General features: G+C 43.1%; 1 protein-coding gene across 4 annotated transcripts in view; it reads right to left on the minus strand.

Moving 5' to 3' along the window:
• The window catches only part of PIEZO2 (piezo type mechanosensitive ion channel component 2), a 465,759-nt gene that overhangs the window by 11,558 nt on the left and 435,186 nt on the right, over positions 1–19,015 (minus strand). For all 4 annotated transcript variants that reach the window (XM_075125316.1, XM_075125317.1, XM_075125315.1 and 1 more), the window contains 5 exons: positions 18,551–18,709; positions 16,512–16,659; positions 8,439–8,627; positions 5,567–5,659; positions 3,959–4,131 (listed from right to left, as the gene is read on the minus strand). In XM_075125316.1, coding sequence (XP_074981417.1) covers positions 3,959–4,131; positions 5,567–5,659; positions 8,439–8,627; positions 16,512–16,659; positions 18,551–18,709 — 762 coding nt within the window. The remainder of the gene's footprint in view (positions 1–3,958; positions 4,132–5,566; positions 5,660–8,438; positions 8,628–16,511; positions 16,660–18,550; positions 18,710–19,015) is intronic.

Here is a 19,015-nt window from a genome sequence, read left to right on the forward strand (position 1 = left end):
TTTAGTGGCCTAAATCCCCCTGCCATTATTGATCATGGCTTTATATGGTTCAGAGGCAATTTTTGATAGTACAATGTAACTGTGTCAAAGTCAAAATAGAAGCCTTACACAGAAACCTGCCTGACGGCTTGCTTTTGAACACAGAGGCCAGATGTTGGCCTTGGCAGACGGCACATGACACCTCGTTGCCTGACTAACCACAACTCCAACTACCAATGCTCTCCGAGTGATTCTAAAGACTTTCATTATCATCAGTGGGCTCATGTACAAATGAAATAAGAACATGGTATTCATCCCCTCATTCAAACACCACTTATAAATCAGGGTGTCTAGGCTGAGGGTTCCTGGGGCCCCTGAGACAAGATGAAAATGTGTATTTGATTATGAACAGAAAACATGTTTCCCCTGATGATTTTTAAATGGAAGTGCCTGAATCAGCCCTGTGCACCCTGGGGAGATGGATGGGGGCACTGCTTTCCCAGCTCCCTCCCACTACTTCCTTTGCAACCCTAGGGCACTGATGGGGTGAGCCAATAAGGTTCTGTCCAGCTGCTCAGCAGCTGCCCTGCTGATTGCATCACAGCACAGAGAGGAGGGTAGTTCTGGCTCCTCCATTGCCTGCTTCCTTGCTAGGCTGTGGGAGCTCCACGGAGAGTAGCAGAGAAGCTTAACTGGCTCTACATGAGCCTAGGGCAGCATCTAGCAAAGGCAGGCCACCCTCTCCATCTCTCCCACCACCACCCCCGTCCTCCCAGGTCCTCCCAGTCACTTAGGAGAGCTTAGGAGGAGGGGGGAAAGGAGAAGCTGAAAATCAACAGCCAATTACAACACAATTCCCTGATTCTCTGTCCCAGCCCAAATTAGAGCAGCCCAGTGACTGTTCTAAGCTCCATCAGCTGGTAACAGTCCTCGTTAGACCACATGGCAGCTGTAGGAAGCTGGAATGCAGTGAAAAAGTGCCACAGCCGCTCCTTTCCCTCCACATCCCACATGCCCTTTGCGACAGGGGCTGCAGGGAGGGAGTAGGAGCTGGCTGTGTCAGTTCTCTGCCTGCTGGAGGCGCCTCGACGCTGGGAGAATCCCCAACAGTGGACTTGCATGTGTCTTCTGCTCCCCTATGTTGCCAGAGGAGCAGAATACACCAGAGAATCTCTCACAGAGAACTAAGCGCGGCCCCCTGACATTTTTAAAATCGGATGATTGGCCTTCAGGCTGAACAAGCTTGGCCTCAACTGCTGTAAATGTTAACCATGTAATATTCAATCATACTTACTATATAGTCCACTGCTTCCCAAAGATAAAGGATCCAATTCATTACTGTTTTTAATTAAACTAACATAACTGATAGATTAGTTGAGGAGTATTAAAAAAGGACTGTAGCTCTGAATAAAGGAGGAAGCTATATTTCCACTGGATAACAGACTATCTTTTCACAGTAATAAAAAAGGTCTAATTAATTATTTTTTAACCTTAAATAAAGTATCTTTTTTATTATGGGTCCAATATTTGTTTTCGATTTATGTACACAACTCCTAGTAATGTAGCTGTGAAGGGACAGCTGTTATGATAGGAGCCCAGGTGTCCATCTACATGATTCTTTTATCAGGGTTAGATATTACAATTCCCAGAAGCTGGAAATGGACAACAGGGGATGGATCACTGGATGATTGCCTGTTCTGTTCATTCCCTCTGGGGCACCTGGCATTGGCCACTGTAGGAAGACAGGATACTGGGCTAGATGGACCATAGGTCTGACCCAGTATGGCTGCTCTTATGTTCTTATTAATGTGCAAGCTGTGCACACCACAGCATGGCTCTTACAGGAGTGTAGCAAAGCTTGAAGGGAAGACTGTACACCAGGGGGCAAATGAGCCCTAGAGTAAATGGGCACATGCCCCAATGAAGGGAATGGGCATTGTCTCTACTTAGTTCAGGGTGGCTCTAGATCAGGGGCGGGGAATCTTTTTTCTATCTGGGCCACTGACCCACAGAAAAAAACAGTCGTGGGCCACAAACACACACACACACACACACACACAGTCGTGGGCCCCGCCTGGGGGTGCGGAGGATCAGGGTTTCCCCTAGGCTCTGGGGTGGGGCCAGAAATGAGGGGTTCAGGGAGTGGGAGGGGGCTCCGGGCTGGGGGTTGCGGTGTGGGAGGAGGTGAGGGGTCCGGCTGGGGGTGGGGATGAGGAGTTTGGAGTGTAGGAGGGCGCTCTGGGCTGGGGCCAAGGGGTTTGGAGTTTGGGAGGGGGTTCCGACCTGGGGCAGGGGGTTCTTGGTGCGGGATCCGGCTAGGCGGTGCTTACCTCAGGCGGCTCCCGGTCGGTGGCACAGTGGGGCTAAGGCAGAGCCGGGGCTCAGTGCTGCTCCCAGAAGTGGCTGCCATGTCCAGCCCCTAGGTGGAGGGGCTGGGGGTTCTGTGCAGGGGGTGGGGGCAGTGTCCAGAACTTCCCTGATTGCCCCTGCTCCTAGTGGCCACAGGGACATGCCAGTCGCTTCCAGGAGCTGCACAGAGCTGACCAGACTTTTAAAGGCCTGGCGACACTAGCTTCCCCCCAAAGTGGGGCAAGCCAGCGCTAGTGACTCCAGCACTACGAGGGGGCGCCGAGGCTTGGGGCTTTCGGCCCACGGCCTGGAGACTAGCTGCGGGCTGGATGAAATGAAGCAATGGGCTGGATCTAGCCCTCAGGCCGTACCCCCCACCTCCCTCTAGACGTTCAGGTAGTTAACTGCTTTTCATCTTGTGTCTTGCTATTTAATTCCTTACAGCATAAAGGGTATGGCGAATAGCGCTTGAGGCTGTAAAGCCGCAGCAAGAGGACTGATTGTTTCTCTTTTGTACCTTAATTTCATTTCCCCATTAAATTATCTGCTTATACCAAATGTTTTTTCCAAAGGCCTGATCCTTCAAAGTGTTTAATTTACATAACTATTGATGAGCATGTTGTCTGAAGCAGATTTCCTATTAGTCTGGTCATTGGTTTTTAAACCCTAAGGTTGGGATTTTCATGTTTTTCTCTTAACCCACTTTGGGGCCCCCCAAATAAATGGTTGTTTTTGAAGATTGAGGTTAGGATTTCAGTTTCTGGGTGCCCAACCTGAGGCCCCTGAAAATTACTGGATTTTCAGAGGGCAGAAGCTCTGCATGGTCTGAAAATCAGGCATCTCCAAAGTGCTTCAGGTTGGGCGCTCAAACCCTGAGGAAGCCACGACCTCGAGTCACTGTTGACAATTTGGCCTACGCTGCGTGCACCTTGTTTTAAAAGTGTCTTTTGGTCACCAAAGCTACAGTATCAGCAGAGTCACAAATGAAGTTGTTAGGGGTTTTTTTTTTACTTTTTATGCTACCCTTAGCTGAATTTTTATGGCAGATGTGCTCTTTAGCGTACTGCATGTTCGAAAAAGGTCTGAAGTAGTCTTGGTAACAATCTTTCACTGGTAGAAAAGCTCAAGCATCATAGTCCTACTCTAGAACTTGCTTTTCCCCTATAAAGAAAAGGAGGACTTGTGGCACCTTAGAGACTAACAAGGTGCCACAAGTCCTCCTTTTCTTTTTGCGAATACAGACTAAAATGGCTGCTACTCTGAAATCTTTTCCCCTATGTTCTTCCATGCTGAATCTCAGATCATTTTACTCCTGCTTTCATAGTTTCCACCTTGGAGGTGCTAATGCCTGGCAAAGGGCATTCTTGCTCAGGAGTTCTAAGGCAAGCTTCCCTTTAAAATTCACGAATGTTATTTTTTGTTGCCAGGAGGGCTCATTGTTGAGCGACAAAGATCATTCCCTTCCCCATCTCCTCCCCAGCCACCCACTCTCAGTCTTCCTGACCTGATGAATGAGAGAATTGGATGGGAAAATAAACACATCACACATACAGGGGCAATGCAAAACACTTCCATTAAACCAGCAGCCCTAGCCCAACAATCAATCTGTCAATATCATCATACTATTTACCTTTGAATACTCCATGAAAGAACTAGAGTGAACTCAGCAGAAAAATCTCGGAGACCTTGAATCATTTTCTTTCTACTGGGAGGGCTGATAGTCCACAATGAATTTGAATTCCCTTCTAGTTCTGCTACAGTTATATCTTCTTTTCCATAGCCTTCAAGGAACTGCAAAGCACCCTGTACATGCAAAAAGAGAAAGGAAAGTTTAACATACATGAAACACACAACTATTCTTACAGGTCAGCCAGAACTATAGGTGTACTACTAATTATGAGCCTAGTGATTTGCACTGATGGTTTTCCTCAGGCACCAGGTAAGGCATAAGAGGGGAGAGGTTTACCCAGAATACAGCCCAGACTAGAAGTCAATGATGTGAAAAAAAATTGCATTGCTAGTGAAACTGATTTAAAAAACAAAAAAAACACCTAATCTGGTAAAAAAACATTTGCAAAAATGGGCCTGAATAAAATTAAGCATATGGATTCTATGCTTCCATTTCTGAGGTCCTCAATACACATTTAAGTGCAGCTAATGAGTTATCCAGAACAAATTTTAATTTGAGATAATATATGTTCTAGTCCCCACTTGTTTTGTGTGGCACCTCAAACTTACTTTAAGCAAGTTCACAGGGGCGCCACACAGCACAAATGGCTACCATTATATGTAATTCGTCTGACAAATTCTATGTGACGTAGATTACCAGACATCGCATTGGACCACGTGGTAACTTGAGGCTTTCTCAAAGTGCAAGGTAGAATTCAGGAGGCCCAAGATACCACACAACATGGCTGGGGGTATCTTCTTTTGGCTTTGGCCTTGTTTCCCCTTCTACTCTGGGTGAGGTGAGTCAGGGAGAGTCCAAATTAATGAATTTTACATTTCTATCCCCAAACCCCGTCTGCTTATATAAGTAACACTTTTAGCAAAGTGAATATGGGGAATTCTGCATAGAGGAATGGGGCCTGCAGACTCTTGTTACCAAAGGAGAAGGTGAGTATGGGACAAATATTTGTTCCAACTGCTGGCAAATAACATGGCATAAGATGCATCGTGCTTGTTTTAGGGTAAGGCATGTTGATGGTTTTTATACTTTTAGATAATGATATGATGCAAAGTGTGTTTGACATCTTTTAAATAGAGTCTACTGAAAAACTGGCTACCACGTGCATTTAAGGTCTGCTTTTGAATGCTTTTCCCTTACCAAGGAAACCTAAAGTAGCTTTGCAGACACTATTAAGTGAAATGATTACTGACAAATACTCAGGGTTCGTCTTAGGGAGGGTCCTAGAGCCTGGGCTGGAGCCACAGCCCAAATGTATACACTGCAATCGTATAGCCTCAGGAGCCAAAGTCACCTGACCAGGGACAGCTGCGGGTATTTTATTGCAATGTAAACATATCCTTAAAGATCTCACGCTTGGAAGCTCTTATTCATGTAAGTAGTCCTTATTTCAGACAAATTCAATGGAACTAATCATCTTAATAAGGCCAGCACTATTGATCCCTTATTGTCACCCAAAGGAAATTAAACAGAATGATTTGGCCGATCAGAATACACTGGATGTATACACACAAATTCTTAAAATGATGAAACACTCCACATTTTACTTACAGTATTACCCGAATATTCTCTTTGAAATGAATTGAACTCAGTTTGATTCAAATCCTTGAGCTGGTTCTGCTGAGCACTCATTGTAAAAATAGGCTGGAAAATAAAAGAACACATCCTTGTCAAATATATTTCATTTTGTTTCTACATTAAAAATAAAACATTCTGTGAATTTCAGTCTAAGACTATGTCAGTCCTTGGTGCCATAGGGAGAGATTCTGAGGGACGGCAAAAAAGGTCACACATGAGATCTAAAAACTTCCAGAACTGAATCTCTGAATTTCTTGTCAAATTTTCTTAAATGGTCCAATTTTGGGGAAAACAAACTACCCCTAAATCAAAACATTTCACCAAGTTTTGTTCCAAAATGGTCCTAATGTTAAGCAATCCCATCCAGAAATGTGTGGAAATTCCATCATTTGAAATTTCTTTCAGGCAAACATCTATTTGCATTGGTTGGAGCAAACATGAATGAGAGAACAAATGGAGACTATTCTGTATATGCTATCACACTTCTGACAGCTGTCATTTTAGATTTACTCCTTCAGAGAAGTGAATTCCTGTGGCTGTTTGTGAATGTCCCATGTTAATATTCACTTTAGAAATCTTTTGTGTTCATTTTTGTAAATGCTCCACAGCATATTTTAATCTGGAAATAACATTATTTTAAAATTTCACAAAGGGCCATGAGACTCGCTCCTAAGAAAGGCAAAGCGAAAATGGCCTCTCTGATCATTCCTCTCCCCCATAACCCCTTTCCTGGGAAATGCATGTAAAATTTTAGTGCTTAAGGTACTTAGGAGTCTACGTCCCATTTTCAAAGGTGATTCAGACCCAGATTTTTAAAGAAATTTAGGTATTGATTTGCTTAGCATTGCAATACCTCACTGATTTAGTAGTCGGGGGAAGAAGTAGGACAGGTTTGAAAAGGTATTTAGGCACCTAACTCCCACTGATTTCAATGGGAATTAGGTGCCTTAATTCCTTTAAACATCTGTCTCCAAATCTCATTTTCAAAAGTGACCAAGGCACTCAGGTTTCTAAGTCCCAGTGACTTTCAGTGAGATAAATGAAGGCATCCCTACAAACTACATTGCTTGCTGGGCTCTTTCAAAATCTGATTGGACCCCGAAATTGGCCAGCTAGTACAAAAGTGGGCCCCAGTGAAAGAGATGAGATAAATATGGAATGATCACCCATATATCTGACTCAGGTTTGTTTACATTCTTTTCATTTTCCAGATTGCACCAACACTTGACAGAGACTTAGGGCTTGGCTACACTTGCGAGTTAGAGCGCATTAAAGCAGCCCCGGGTGCCCTAGCTCACTACCCATCCACACTGGCAAGGCACGTAGAGTGCTCTGACTCCACGGCTAGAGCGCTCCTGGTACCCCACCTCTGCGAGTAGATTAATGCTTGTTGCGCCTTGGCTGAAACGCCCGGGCATCAGTGTTAACGAGGTGTTGCATTACTGCGCTCTGATCAGCCTTGAACTTGCTGTAGGAATGCAGATAAGCCCTTTGGAAGCTCCGTTTCTGACAGCCGGCTGCTTATCTGCTCCGAGACAAAGCAACCATTACCGTGGAATGCTGTGTGTGAGAGAGAGAGGTGGGGCGGAGGGGGAGTCTGCTGCTGCTGCTGTCTGAACTTACAAGACAGCATGCTGACAGGCTCTCAGCCCCCCCCCCCACTCTCTCCCCCCCCACAACCCACACAACACACTCCCTGTCACATTCCACCCCACCCCCCAACATTTGAAAAGCACGTGGCAGCCACGTGCATGCTGGGATAGCTGCCACAATGCACTGCTCTCTGTGGCCGTTGCAAGAGCTGCTAATAGGGCCACTCCAGTGCGCTTGTAGCCTGTCAGTGTGGACAGACTGCAGCGCTTTCCCTACTGCGCTCTACGACAGCTGGTTTAACTCAAAGCGCTCTACATCTGCAAGTGTAGCCATGCCCTAAATGTTAGACCATGTCTACACTAGCCAGCTTACAGATGGCTCATGCAGCCACTCTATGTCGACAGGAGAGCTCACCTAGTCTGACCTCCTGCATAACTCAGTTGGAACCCTTTCACCTGTAAAGGGTTAAGAAGCTAAGATAACCTCGCTGGCACCTGACCAAAATGACCAATGAGGAGACAAGATACTTTCAAAGCTGGAGGGGGGGGAAACAAAGGGTCCTCTCTGTCTGTGTGATGCTTTTGCTGGGACCAGAGCAGGAATGCAGGTCAGAACTCCTGTAAAAAGTCAGTAAGCAATCTAGTTAGATATGCGTTAAATTCTGTTCTGGCTGATAAAATAAGTTGTGCTGAATTTAATGTATATTCCTGTTTTTGTGTCTTTTTGTAACTTAAGGTTTAGCCTAGAGGGATTCTCTATGTTTTGAATCTGATTACCCTGTAAGGTATTTACGATCCTGATTTTACAGAGGTGATTTTCTAATTTTTTCTTTAATTAAAAGAATTATTTTAAGAACCTGATTGCTTTTTCATTGTTCTTAAGATCCAAGGGTTTGGGTCTGTGTTCACCTATGCAAATTGGTGAGGATTTTTGTTAAGCCTTCCCCAGGAAAGGGGGTGTAGGGCTTGGGGAGATTTTGGGGGAAAGATGTTTCCAAGTGGGCTCTTTCCCTGTTATATTTTGTTAGACGCTTGGTGGTGGCAGCAATAAAGTCCAGGGACAAAAGGTAAAATAGTTTGTACCTTGGAGAAGTTTTAACCTAAGCTGGTAAAAATAAGCTTAGGGGGTTTTTCATGCAGGTCCCCACACCTGTACCCTAGAGTTCAGAGTGGGGAAGGAACCTTGACAGCTCAATGTAAAGAACAGAACAAAGACATATAGGGCAATAATTGACTTTTCTTCTGTCATTTACCTGATAACCTCCAAGGGTTATCGTGATTGATACATCAAGAGGCCTGTTGGTGACGCCTGCAACAGATTTGACTAAAGACATGAAGAGCAGAGGGAACCAGACAATACAAATCAGCAAGACAACAATCATGCCACCCATTCCATACTTCACAACTTTCTTTTTCTTCTGGCCTCTTGGCTGTGGGTATCTCTGCAACAAAAAACAGTCACATGGTAAAGCAAACCATATGTTCAGCAGTGGGACAATTTTAATATGAACCCATGTATGAATAAATAATAACCTCTTCCATGGCTCACGACAAAACCTAGTTCAGGACAAGTTTCATGAACATTTTGAGTCAAAATTGGGCTGGGATTTGACTGAAACTTAGTTGAGTTTCAGGCAAACATGGAGGTAAGTTTCAAGTGAACCTGGGTCATTTTAGGGCTTGGGGTGAAAACCTTGCAAAACTCTGTGGGGTTCAGCATGTTCCCAATCCCAAATGAGATAACAATGGGGAGGTTCATTTGAACTTTCTTCTCAAACAGAAGGCATGAAGCCGTATGAACCAAAACTAAAAAAAACCCGAAGGTTTGCTCAATTCTTTGCCAATTGAAGCCATCAACTTTCACCAAGCTGTGCTTCAAACACTGTTTTATCTCAGATCCCTTTTAGACAGAACTGAAACTTTTAGATCCTGAAAACATTGTAACTTTTCTTGCAGAGAAAGGTTGTGTTTATTTTTCAGCAATAGACATATAAATGTCAGTCTTACACTGCACTAACTCCCCATACACTTCAGATATATTCAAAACTGTCCTCCTTGTTCTTAAACTCTCCGTGGGCTTGCCCCAGAGTGCTTCTCAGCCCACGTCCCTTGTCTCTGATCCCCAATCCTGCTCCTTAATCTTGCCTAGCAACAGGATCTTTGCTCTCCCTTTCCACAATATGTCCATTATTGGAGTGAGAGCCTTCTCTTCTGCAGCTCCTGGGGTCTAGAACAATCTTCTTGCATCTCTTCTTCTCTTTTCCCATCACACCAGAAAACAAATCTTCCCTCCCCTGCCCCCCCGCTATGATTCCTCTCCCCCTCTGTTACTGACCTCATGACTGAATGCTTTAATGGATTCACCAGCACGTACAATGTCTTTGCATCACTGTGATTTATTCTGCCTGCTCTCTTATAGGATTTAACTCTGTACAGAGACTAGGTGGGTGAGGTAATAGCTTTTATTGGACCAACTTCTGTTGGTGAGAGGGACAAGCTTTCGCACAGAGCTCTTCTTCATGTCTGGGAAAGGCAGAGTGTCCCAGCTAAATAGAAGGTGGAACAAATTTTTTAGCATAACTAGTTAACACGTAGTCTAACCATTCAAGGTGAAGTTGCCAGTTAACACCTCTGCAGTCACAGGACAAAAAAGAGGGGCTAGTAGGTTACAGATTGTCCTGGGACCAACACAGCAAACATTAACTCTGTACAGCATTTTGAAATAAAATGTGTATGAAAGATGGCATATACAAAATAAAGTTGCATTGCACGCATACACTTGCCAGAAATCTGGCTTTCAGGAAATTGTTCTTGCTTTACAACATGAATCCATAAAGCCCTAAGAGAATATTACATTTGTAATACAACTCTATATTTAAAACAAATCAGTTACATTTTAAAAGTATTGTGTCAAACCATTTGTCTCACACTACAAGACACTGTTTTCATTAATATCATATTGAGCTCTCAAGGGACATATCATTTATCTGTAGAAGGTTATTTCAGGCACCTTTAATGCTATTACAAAGCAGCTCAGAGAGTTAGTAATAGCCAAGTTACTCAGGAATACCACTCAGAGACGTACCTTGAACTACTCTCAGTTATCATCAGTTATTTTGTTTTTAACATACAGATTTTTGAGATATGCAAAATCCATCAGCAAGTGTGGCAATGTGTGTCATTGGCACACACATCATGACTTAGACTTGGAAACTTATATATTCTAGAATTATTCCATAGCACAGTATAGAATGTTCCTATTATAGAAAAAACAACACGTAGAGCACAATTGAAACTGGATTACTCCCTGTATCTTTCCCTATTAATTTCTGAAATGTGTGATGTGATGCAATTCAATTCATGACAGGAATGTAAACAACTAAATGCCAGGTATGTGTGGATATCCGGTTAATTTACTTGTAACTAAGTGACACACCTTGAAATAAAGTACAGTTAAGAGGTAGGATTATAATAAAACTAGAAATATGTCAGTAAACACTCAAATATAAGGCCATTTTATTATTTTCTGAATGGTTGGGTTATTTCCTATTCCTAAAACAACACTTAATTTCTTTTTAAAATTGGCAAAACAACCAAGCATCCGGATGCTGTTTTTTACAAAGATAACACTGAATCCAGGATCCCCGATTTTTATTCGAACTGAATCTTAACTCATTTAAACTGTCTGAGTCTAATGTTTTAAAAATTGACAAAAGAAAGACAAAGAAAGGCTACATCAAAGAGGTGGAAACAAATAAAAAAGTAAAAATAGGGGAATAGTGCAGAAAGGAGAACGAAGGACAAACTAGGGATGGCAAGGAAGCAGGAGAGGAATTCTTTGGACCTCCATTGTGGTCTAGGCGGAGGTGGGGTCTATGTATTCTCATCTGCACTGACCTCTGTTACAAGCTGCCAAGGCTGTTCTACTCCTGGCTACTCAACAAGGCCTTGTCCACACTAGAAAGTTAGGTCAACGTAAGGCACCTTGCGTGGATGTATTTGTGCACTTGTCTACACTCAAATTTGTCTCCCGCCCACGTAAGCATGCTGTTAAGGTGACGCAATAAAACCACCTGCCGAAATAGCATTGACCCATGGTTGACCTACAGAAGTCAACACAGTGGGAGTGTAGACACTGTGACCTATTTGTCTCACACTACAGGACCATTTGTCTCACACTACAGGACATTGTTATACCCTAACAGTCCTCCAGCAACTGTGCCAAAATGCCCCACAGTGACTGCTCTGGTCACAATTATGTACTCCACTGCTCAGGGGTCAGAGACCAGAACCCCTTTAAAACATCTTGCATATTTTTCAAATGCCTGTCCTGATTGTCCAGCTTGACAAGCACACACAGCATCTCTCCCTTGTGGTGTGCAACTGCCCAACCGACCATGCCAGCTCCACACACTAGATGTGCTCCTGCCTAGAGCAAAGAAAAGATATTGGGTCTCCTGGGCCTGTGAGGAGAAGAGGCTGTGTTGGCACCGCCAGGGACCAGTCATAGAAATGTGGACATCTGTGAAAAGACTGCACAGGGGATGCGGACAAAGACAGGAATCAGCCTCTGTGCTGCATGGAAGCAAAGGAACTGAAGCAGGCGTAGCAGAGGCCAACAACTGATCTGGGACTGAGCTGCAGACCTGCTGCTTTCCTACCAAGCTGCACGCCGTACTTGGTGGAGACTCCACCAGCACCCTGCAAACCACTAGGGATACCCCCAAGAAGCTAGAGACCCCTGCTGTGAGCATCCAGGAGGAGGAAGGAGTGGAGGAGGAGGAGGAGACCTGCTTTGAGGTGGGGTGGGGGTTTGTTTATGTACATAGGGCTGTCCCTTGTATCATCTTGAGAGATCTTGAATAAACTTTCATGGAGATACTCTGCAATCTTCTCTTGAAGGTTTCTAGGAATGGCAGCCCTATTTCTACCATGACACTCTGGGATGAGTACTGCAATGGTACCAGCTGAAAACAGACCAGCGGCATATGGACCTAGGCAACTTCAGGATGCCAGCAGCAGCTGTATTCTGTGCCTTTGTTACCCTCAGGAGTAAGTTATCAGAAAAAAATCACCACCGCCTTGGAAAATAATGCCAATATCCAGTGCCATTGCCTTATAGTCATACCCATGGAAACAGGCACTGAAATGTTATTGTTTCATGCAAGCAAAAATCTTAATGCCTTCCTCCTTTCCCCCCACACTTGCCCTTGGTGGGCCATGCTCACCATGGCTGAGGATGGAGAGTGGCTCTGTGCAGAAGCACTCCAAAAATGAATTGCCAATAAAAATGCCTGGTTAAAAAGTTTTAAGGGACTAAGGGAAGGGAGTTTTGAAACTTAACTTTCACTTTCCATTGTGGCTGTAATTCCAATTATACATGCATCTATTTTATCTGCAGCTGCTGCTGTTGTGGCCTGAAGGGGTGCCACCCACAGAACACCTGACCGTGAGGAGGAGAAAGAATAGGAGGAGGGAGGATATGTTCAACGAGACCCTGCAAGCCAGTGCTGCATTGGACTGCAAACAAAGGGCCTGGTGGATCAAGATGGCAGACCACCTGGAATGGCACAGAGAGGACAGCAGAAAATGGAGAAAAACCCATGAATCTCAGCAGCAGCAGAAGAAGGAGATGCACCTGGACATTGTGGGGCTTCTCAGGCTGAAAACACAGATGCTGCAGACCCTAGTTGACCTACATGTCCAATAATCACAGACTCGCCACCCTTTGCAGTCCCTAGACAACTCCATGGTTGCAACTCCCTACATCCCTATCATAAATATAAAGGGAAGGGTAAAGACCTTTAAAATCCCTCCTGGCCAGAGGAAAAACCCTTTCACCTGTAAAGGGTTAAGAAGCTAGGATAACCTCGCTGGCACCTGACCAAAATGACCATTGAGGAGACAAGATACTTTCAAAGCTGGAGCCGGAGAGAAACAAAGGTTCTCTCTGTTCTCTCTGTTGTTTTTGCCCGGACCAGAGCAGGAATGCAAGTTAGAACTCCTGTAAAGGGCTAATAAGCAATCTAGTTAATATGCATTAGATTCTGTTTTGTTTAAATGGCTGATAAAATAAGTTGTGCTGAATGGAATGTATATTCCTATTTTTGTGTCTTTTTGTAACTTAAGGTTTTGCCTAGAGGGATTCTCTATGTTTTGAATCTGATTACCCTGTAAGGTATTTACCATCCTGATTTTACAGAGGTGATTCTTTTACTTTTTCTTCAATTAAAATTCTTCTTTTAAGAACCTGATTGCTTTTTCATTGTTCTTAAGATCCAAGGGTTTGGGTCTGTGCTCAGTTATGCAAATTGGTGAGGATTTTTATCAAGCCTTCCCCAGGAAAGGGGGTGTAGGGTTTGGGGAGGATTTTGGGGGGAAAGACGTTTCCAAGTGGGCTCTTTCCCTGTTATATATTTGTTAGACACTTGGTGGTGGCAGCAATAAAGTCCAAGGGCAAAAGGTAAAATAGTTTGTACCTTGGAGAAGTTTTAACCTAAGCTGGTAAAAATAAGCGTAAGGGGTTTTCATGAAGGTCCCCACATCGGTACCCTAGAGTTCAGAGTGGGGAAGGAACCTTAACAAACCCACAACATTCTGCAATGCACCAGAGGCCGCATCCCTACGCCTACCACTCCATGGTTACGGACAGTAAGGACAACCACAGCTTCACATATGCTTACCTTTGAGAGGCACAGTTGGTGTATGGATAGCCAGAATGGACTTCATTTGTGGACTGAAGTGGACAGAAATGTTTGCTGCCTTCCTAAATTTAAATTTCTGTTCTGTTATTTTATGTTGGAAGTTTGTATTGTATTGTCCTTTTTTATTTGCAAGTTTTTCCCCACCGCTTTTGTTGGTCAGTAAAATTCTGTTTCTTGAAAATAAACCTTTATTAGTTCACTATACATAGTGCAGTGAGTATAGCAGTACTCCAAGCACCCAGTACCATAGGACTCAGAGATTCAACAAAACACCCAGTTGTATGTGTAAATGTGCAGCAAGCACCACCCAATTCATAGCTTCAGTGAAAAACAGTAACAATTATAAATGCATAGCAAAGTCAGAATAATTCATACAGTCATTAAGAGACAAAGTGTTACATATACTAATGTACACCAAGCACTACACACAATTCCTAACAGCTCACAAATGTTCAGGGCCAGAATGAAGTGGTTTTCAACATGTGGTCTGCGGATGCGGACTCCTGGGGGTCCGCAGACTATGTCTAAGATTTCCAAAGGAGTCTGCACCTCCATTTGAAACTTTTTAAGGGTCAGCAAATGAAAGAAGATTGAAGACCACTGGCATGGAACATTAATGTGGCTGACTGTTAAAGTGCTCTATCAAAGTCTCTTGCAACCACATAGTTCCATGTTGGGCTCTCCTAGTAGCCCTGTGTCAGCCACTTTACCTCAGCCCTCTACCCCATGGCAAATTTTCCTTCTTTGCCTCACAGATATTATGCAGGACACAGAAGGCAGTTATAACCATTGGGGTATTTTTCTTGCTGATATCCAGTCTTGTGAGTAAACACCACCAGCATCCCTTCAGTCTATTAAAAGCATATTCGACAGTCGTACTGGACTTGCCGAGCTGGTAGTTGAATCTTTCCTTGGTGCTGTCAAGATGGCTAGTGTACATCTTCATGAGCCAGGAAAGCAAAGCATAGACTGGGTCCCCCAGGATCAACAATTGGCATTTCAATATCACCCAGGGTACTCTGCCGATCAAAAAAGAATGTCCCTGCTTGCAGCTTTCTGAACAGCCCTGTGTTCTTAAAGATGTGAGCATCATGCACCTTCCTTGACCAGCCCATATTGATATCGGTGAAGCATCACTGGTGATCCAGCAACGCTTGCATAACCACAGAAAACCAGAAAAGTAGCCCTTTCTGTTGATGTACTGTGTGGCAATGTGGGCTGGTGCAAAAACAGGGATATGTGTGCTGTCTATCGCCCAACTGCAGTTTGGGAACCTCAGTGCTGCAGATCCATCCACTATGTTCTGCACATTGCCAGGAGTCACACTCCTGCGTGGGGGAGATGACTAGGCTGTACACACTTGCACGACAAAAACCTCCACTGTGGATTTCCCACTGACCCATACCAATCTGGTGTTGAAGAGCAAGTGGCCATCACACTCTGGAATCTTGCAACTCTCAGTGCAGCTCTTATTCTGGTGTCTCTGCGTTGGAGGGCCAGGATGAGCCCAGCACACAGACTCAGGAATTTGGCCTTTCTTATCCAAAAGTTCTGCGGTCACGGATTGTCAACCCAAGCCTGCATGATGATGCAATCCTATAGGTCAGAGCTTGTTTCTCGAGCTCAGAAGCAGCGCTCCACCACCTGCAACTGCATGAATACCACCAGCAACCTTGAATTTTTTTTTGCTATCTCCCTTAGCAAACTGTCCTCAAGAAATATTTATGTCCCCAACTGTTGAAGTTCTTCCTGTGACTCTGATAATAATTGACAATCATGTATCCTGTATTTGCAACATTCATGAGAATAGCACAGAGCTATTTGGGCTCCATGCTTCTGTCAGAGATGGCAGACACCAAACAGTGCCATGCAGGTTTGTAGGATTTTAAAAGAGGAAGCAAAAATTATGGGATATGAATGGCACTAAGGGATAAATAAAGTTGCATGCTGGGAATTTGACCCCTAGCTCCTAGAGATCCCTGGGCAAATTATTTCTATCCCACAATACATTGTGAAAACTTCCCAGAAGGCATTGCACCAGATAGTGGCACATAGCACACTGAGATACTTACCTGTGGTGCACCACTGTTTGAACTGACACAAATATCCCCGGTGAGTATGCACAGTGCTAATGCAAGCAGCCAAGTATGCATGTGTTTGAATGATACACTAACTGCGGTGGCTGTATTCCAACATAATTTGTAGTGTAGTGAGGGCCCCAGTTGTTTGGCTATTCCTCCACCAACTCTGGACAACCTGAGTTCATTTGCTTACCTTGTCTTATTCTTAAATCCACCCCTGAAATCTAGGTCTACAACTGAGTATCTATGTTGGCAGACACAAATTACCATGATTTTACATAGAACTTGTATGAATGAAAGAAAAATTAGTTAGGCACAAACGAGAAGTTAGATGCTGGAAAGCCATTCAAATTTTCATCTGCAGCAATTGCACACAGACACAGGCACATAATTGGATGAACATTTTTGCACATGAACCTTAGGCCTCTCTGATAAAACTCTGGCCTTCTGATATATTTTTTTAAATTTAGGAACTCATGAATTGGCAGCTTTTCTTCATTATTGCCACAATTAACTTTGGGTGTAAAAAAAGCTTTCTTACCTTTTCAGACTCTCGCCAACATTTCAAGATAAATATATGAGCATAAATATCCTCAACGCAGATCCAGCTGGAAAGGCTCAGAGTGGTATCAGTCCAAACCCAGTCCATTACTGCTCTCAACTCAGTCAAAAATGGAACCAGACGGAATCTAAAAGGAGAGACAGTATAGTAGATGAACTATCTTACTGTGCGGTAGTGAGGTATAGCATTGTATCTAATTAAGGAACACAGATAATTTTTAGTGAGTCTTATCATTACACCATGTGTGGGAAAATTACACAAATGTTAAATATCAAAAAGCTTAATGGAGGGGTTCAGAACTGAAAATAGAAAACAGGAATTGAAAGTGAAAACAATTGCACTTAGTCATTTTCTGGGGTTGCTTGGGTATTACTGATGTTCACCATATTTTAATAACCCTGTAGAAAAGTCAAACATGCACTTATGTCACTTGTAATCAATAATCATGGGAGTGATGACAGTGTCACAGATGCAACTTTATGGGATAGATTCTCTCTTGGGCCAAAGCCCCTTCTTCCCTTCTGCCATAGCTCCTAAACTGGGAGGGGAAGGCAGAGACGGATATAAGAACCGATTGCATTTCACTTGGAAGGGAATTTTCTGCTGGTCATTTGCTTTGTGGTGCTTTTGCACTACCAGATTGGTGCAAGGGCTAAAACGGTGTAGAGAAGTCTGGCCTAATGACTTTACTGTAGGATCAACAGGAGAAACTGGGCTGTGAGTATGCAAAGTGGTTTTTGCGCAACTTGAATACTTTCTGAGGTTCAGAAATTGTTTGGTTACCTTTTGCAAATATTTTAATTAAACTGACTTATTTAATATTTATCCACCTTTCCACTTTCTTCTTCCTAGTGCCAGTCAAACCAGAAACACTGTTATAGTGTGAGGAAAGCTATTTCTGTGATTTTTCTAGCTGGACTGTAACCAGTACATACTAAAAATCTTGGAATAAAGCCTGGATTATTAGAACAAAGGGATTGTGATAAATTTGATTATGGTATGAACTGTTTAGCTGGCAAGCACAAAACCCCAAAACTTTTCAGACTCACAGTCAGTAATAATTAGCAATAATGGTAAACAAAATATGAGAGACAACTAAAATGTGAATGATTTAGGCAAGTTTAAATTTGAATTTCTCCAACATGAAAGTCCCTCTTTAATAGGCTGAAGAGTGTGTATGTAGTCTTAAAATGTTATGATTCATCTCACCACACTTTTGACATTTAAAAAAATTATCACTTGTTTGACAGGGAAATCATGTGTGGTTCACGTTATAGCTATTTCATAGTATATATGTGATGGCAATATTTATGCACTGCGTTTAGAGTTATCATGTACTTTTATTTTCTTACCTGCATTCTGCCCACTGAGCCATCTCTCCAAGGGTAACTACTAATATTCCATATCTCTGAGCAACTTGAGAGACACTATTTTTTTTTTAAAAAAAGATCCTTTCTACTACAACAAATATTTCCTTAACCCTCCCATGTGTTATTTCCCACTCAAGACTCTTGGTGTTGGGTGCGACTCCAGTGACAGGTTTAAAGTCAGATATCTTGTTACTTTGCAGAGTTAGAAAGAGCATTTTAAACTTGGAAAAGTGGAGAGTCCAAACTTTCCAATAGGACACACAGCACTTGTTTCTGGACCTGGAAGATCCAGGGACACAGGACACTACAGTGATTTTTATGTAAACTATGTAAGGTAATTGTTAGAATTCTAAAAATGGATTAATTACATTTTTTCTCTCCCTTAGAGGTCTGTATAATTGGGCTCATGACAAGGAAGGCTCATAGATTTAAAGAGCAGATAACATTTCTAAAATAGCTTTTGTCTTTAATTATGTGCAGCATATATTGTGGTGGTATGATGATATGATATGCAATAAAGGTTTTATTAGCACTCATTTACAATGACCTGCAGAACTAAGTCATGAATAATGAGGCCTTCTGAGTGACAATTAAACCTTCATACTACATATATACAAGGGTGGCTGAGAGAGAGTGGGATACACTTACCCTTGAAATAAGAAGAGGTTTACATAGTTGTAACTTTTGGTGAGGAAGTTGCCAAGAACACGGGTTGGGTAACCACAACGGATCTGATATGCTGATAACCCAAAATAAACACATTTCACAAAATACCAGAGCTGGGCAACTGTGTTTTGGCTAAATTTCCTGCAATTAAAAGGAGAGATAAAAAATTGATAGTTTTATATCTATGTTCTACAGATTTAATCCAATATGCTCTGCACATCTCTCAGCTCCTCATTTATGAAAACCTGCAATCAATCCTTGGTTCAGGTCCCCCTGTGGCTGCCACCCAGCTCGAGAGAAAAACTACAACTGAAAGTGTAGATATTTAATAACAAAAATCTATAGAATTGGGCTAAATCCTGACTCATGTTTGCAGGGCTGTAAGCAACACAGTAGCACTGTACAGCTGTTTCACCTGCTGTTCATTGCGCTGAATCTCCCAGTAAC

Source organism: Caretta caretta, chromosome 2, assembly GCF_965140235.1.
Source record: "Caretta caretta isolate rCarCar2 chromosome 2, rCarCar1.hap1, whole genome shotgun sequence".
NCBI classification, from domain to species: Eukaryota; Metazoa; Chordata; order Testudines; family Cheloniidae; genus Caretta; species Caretta caretta.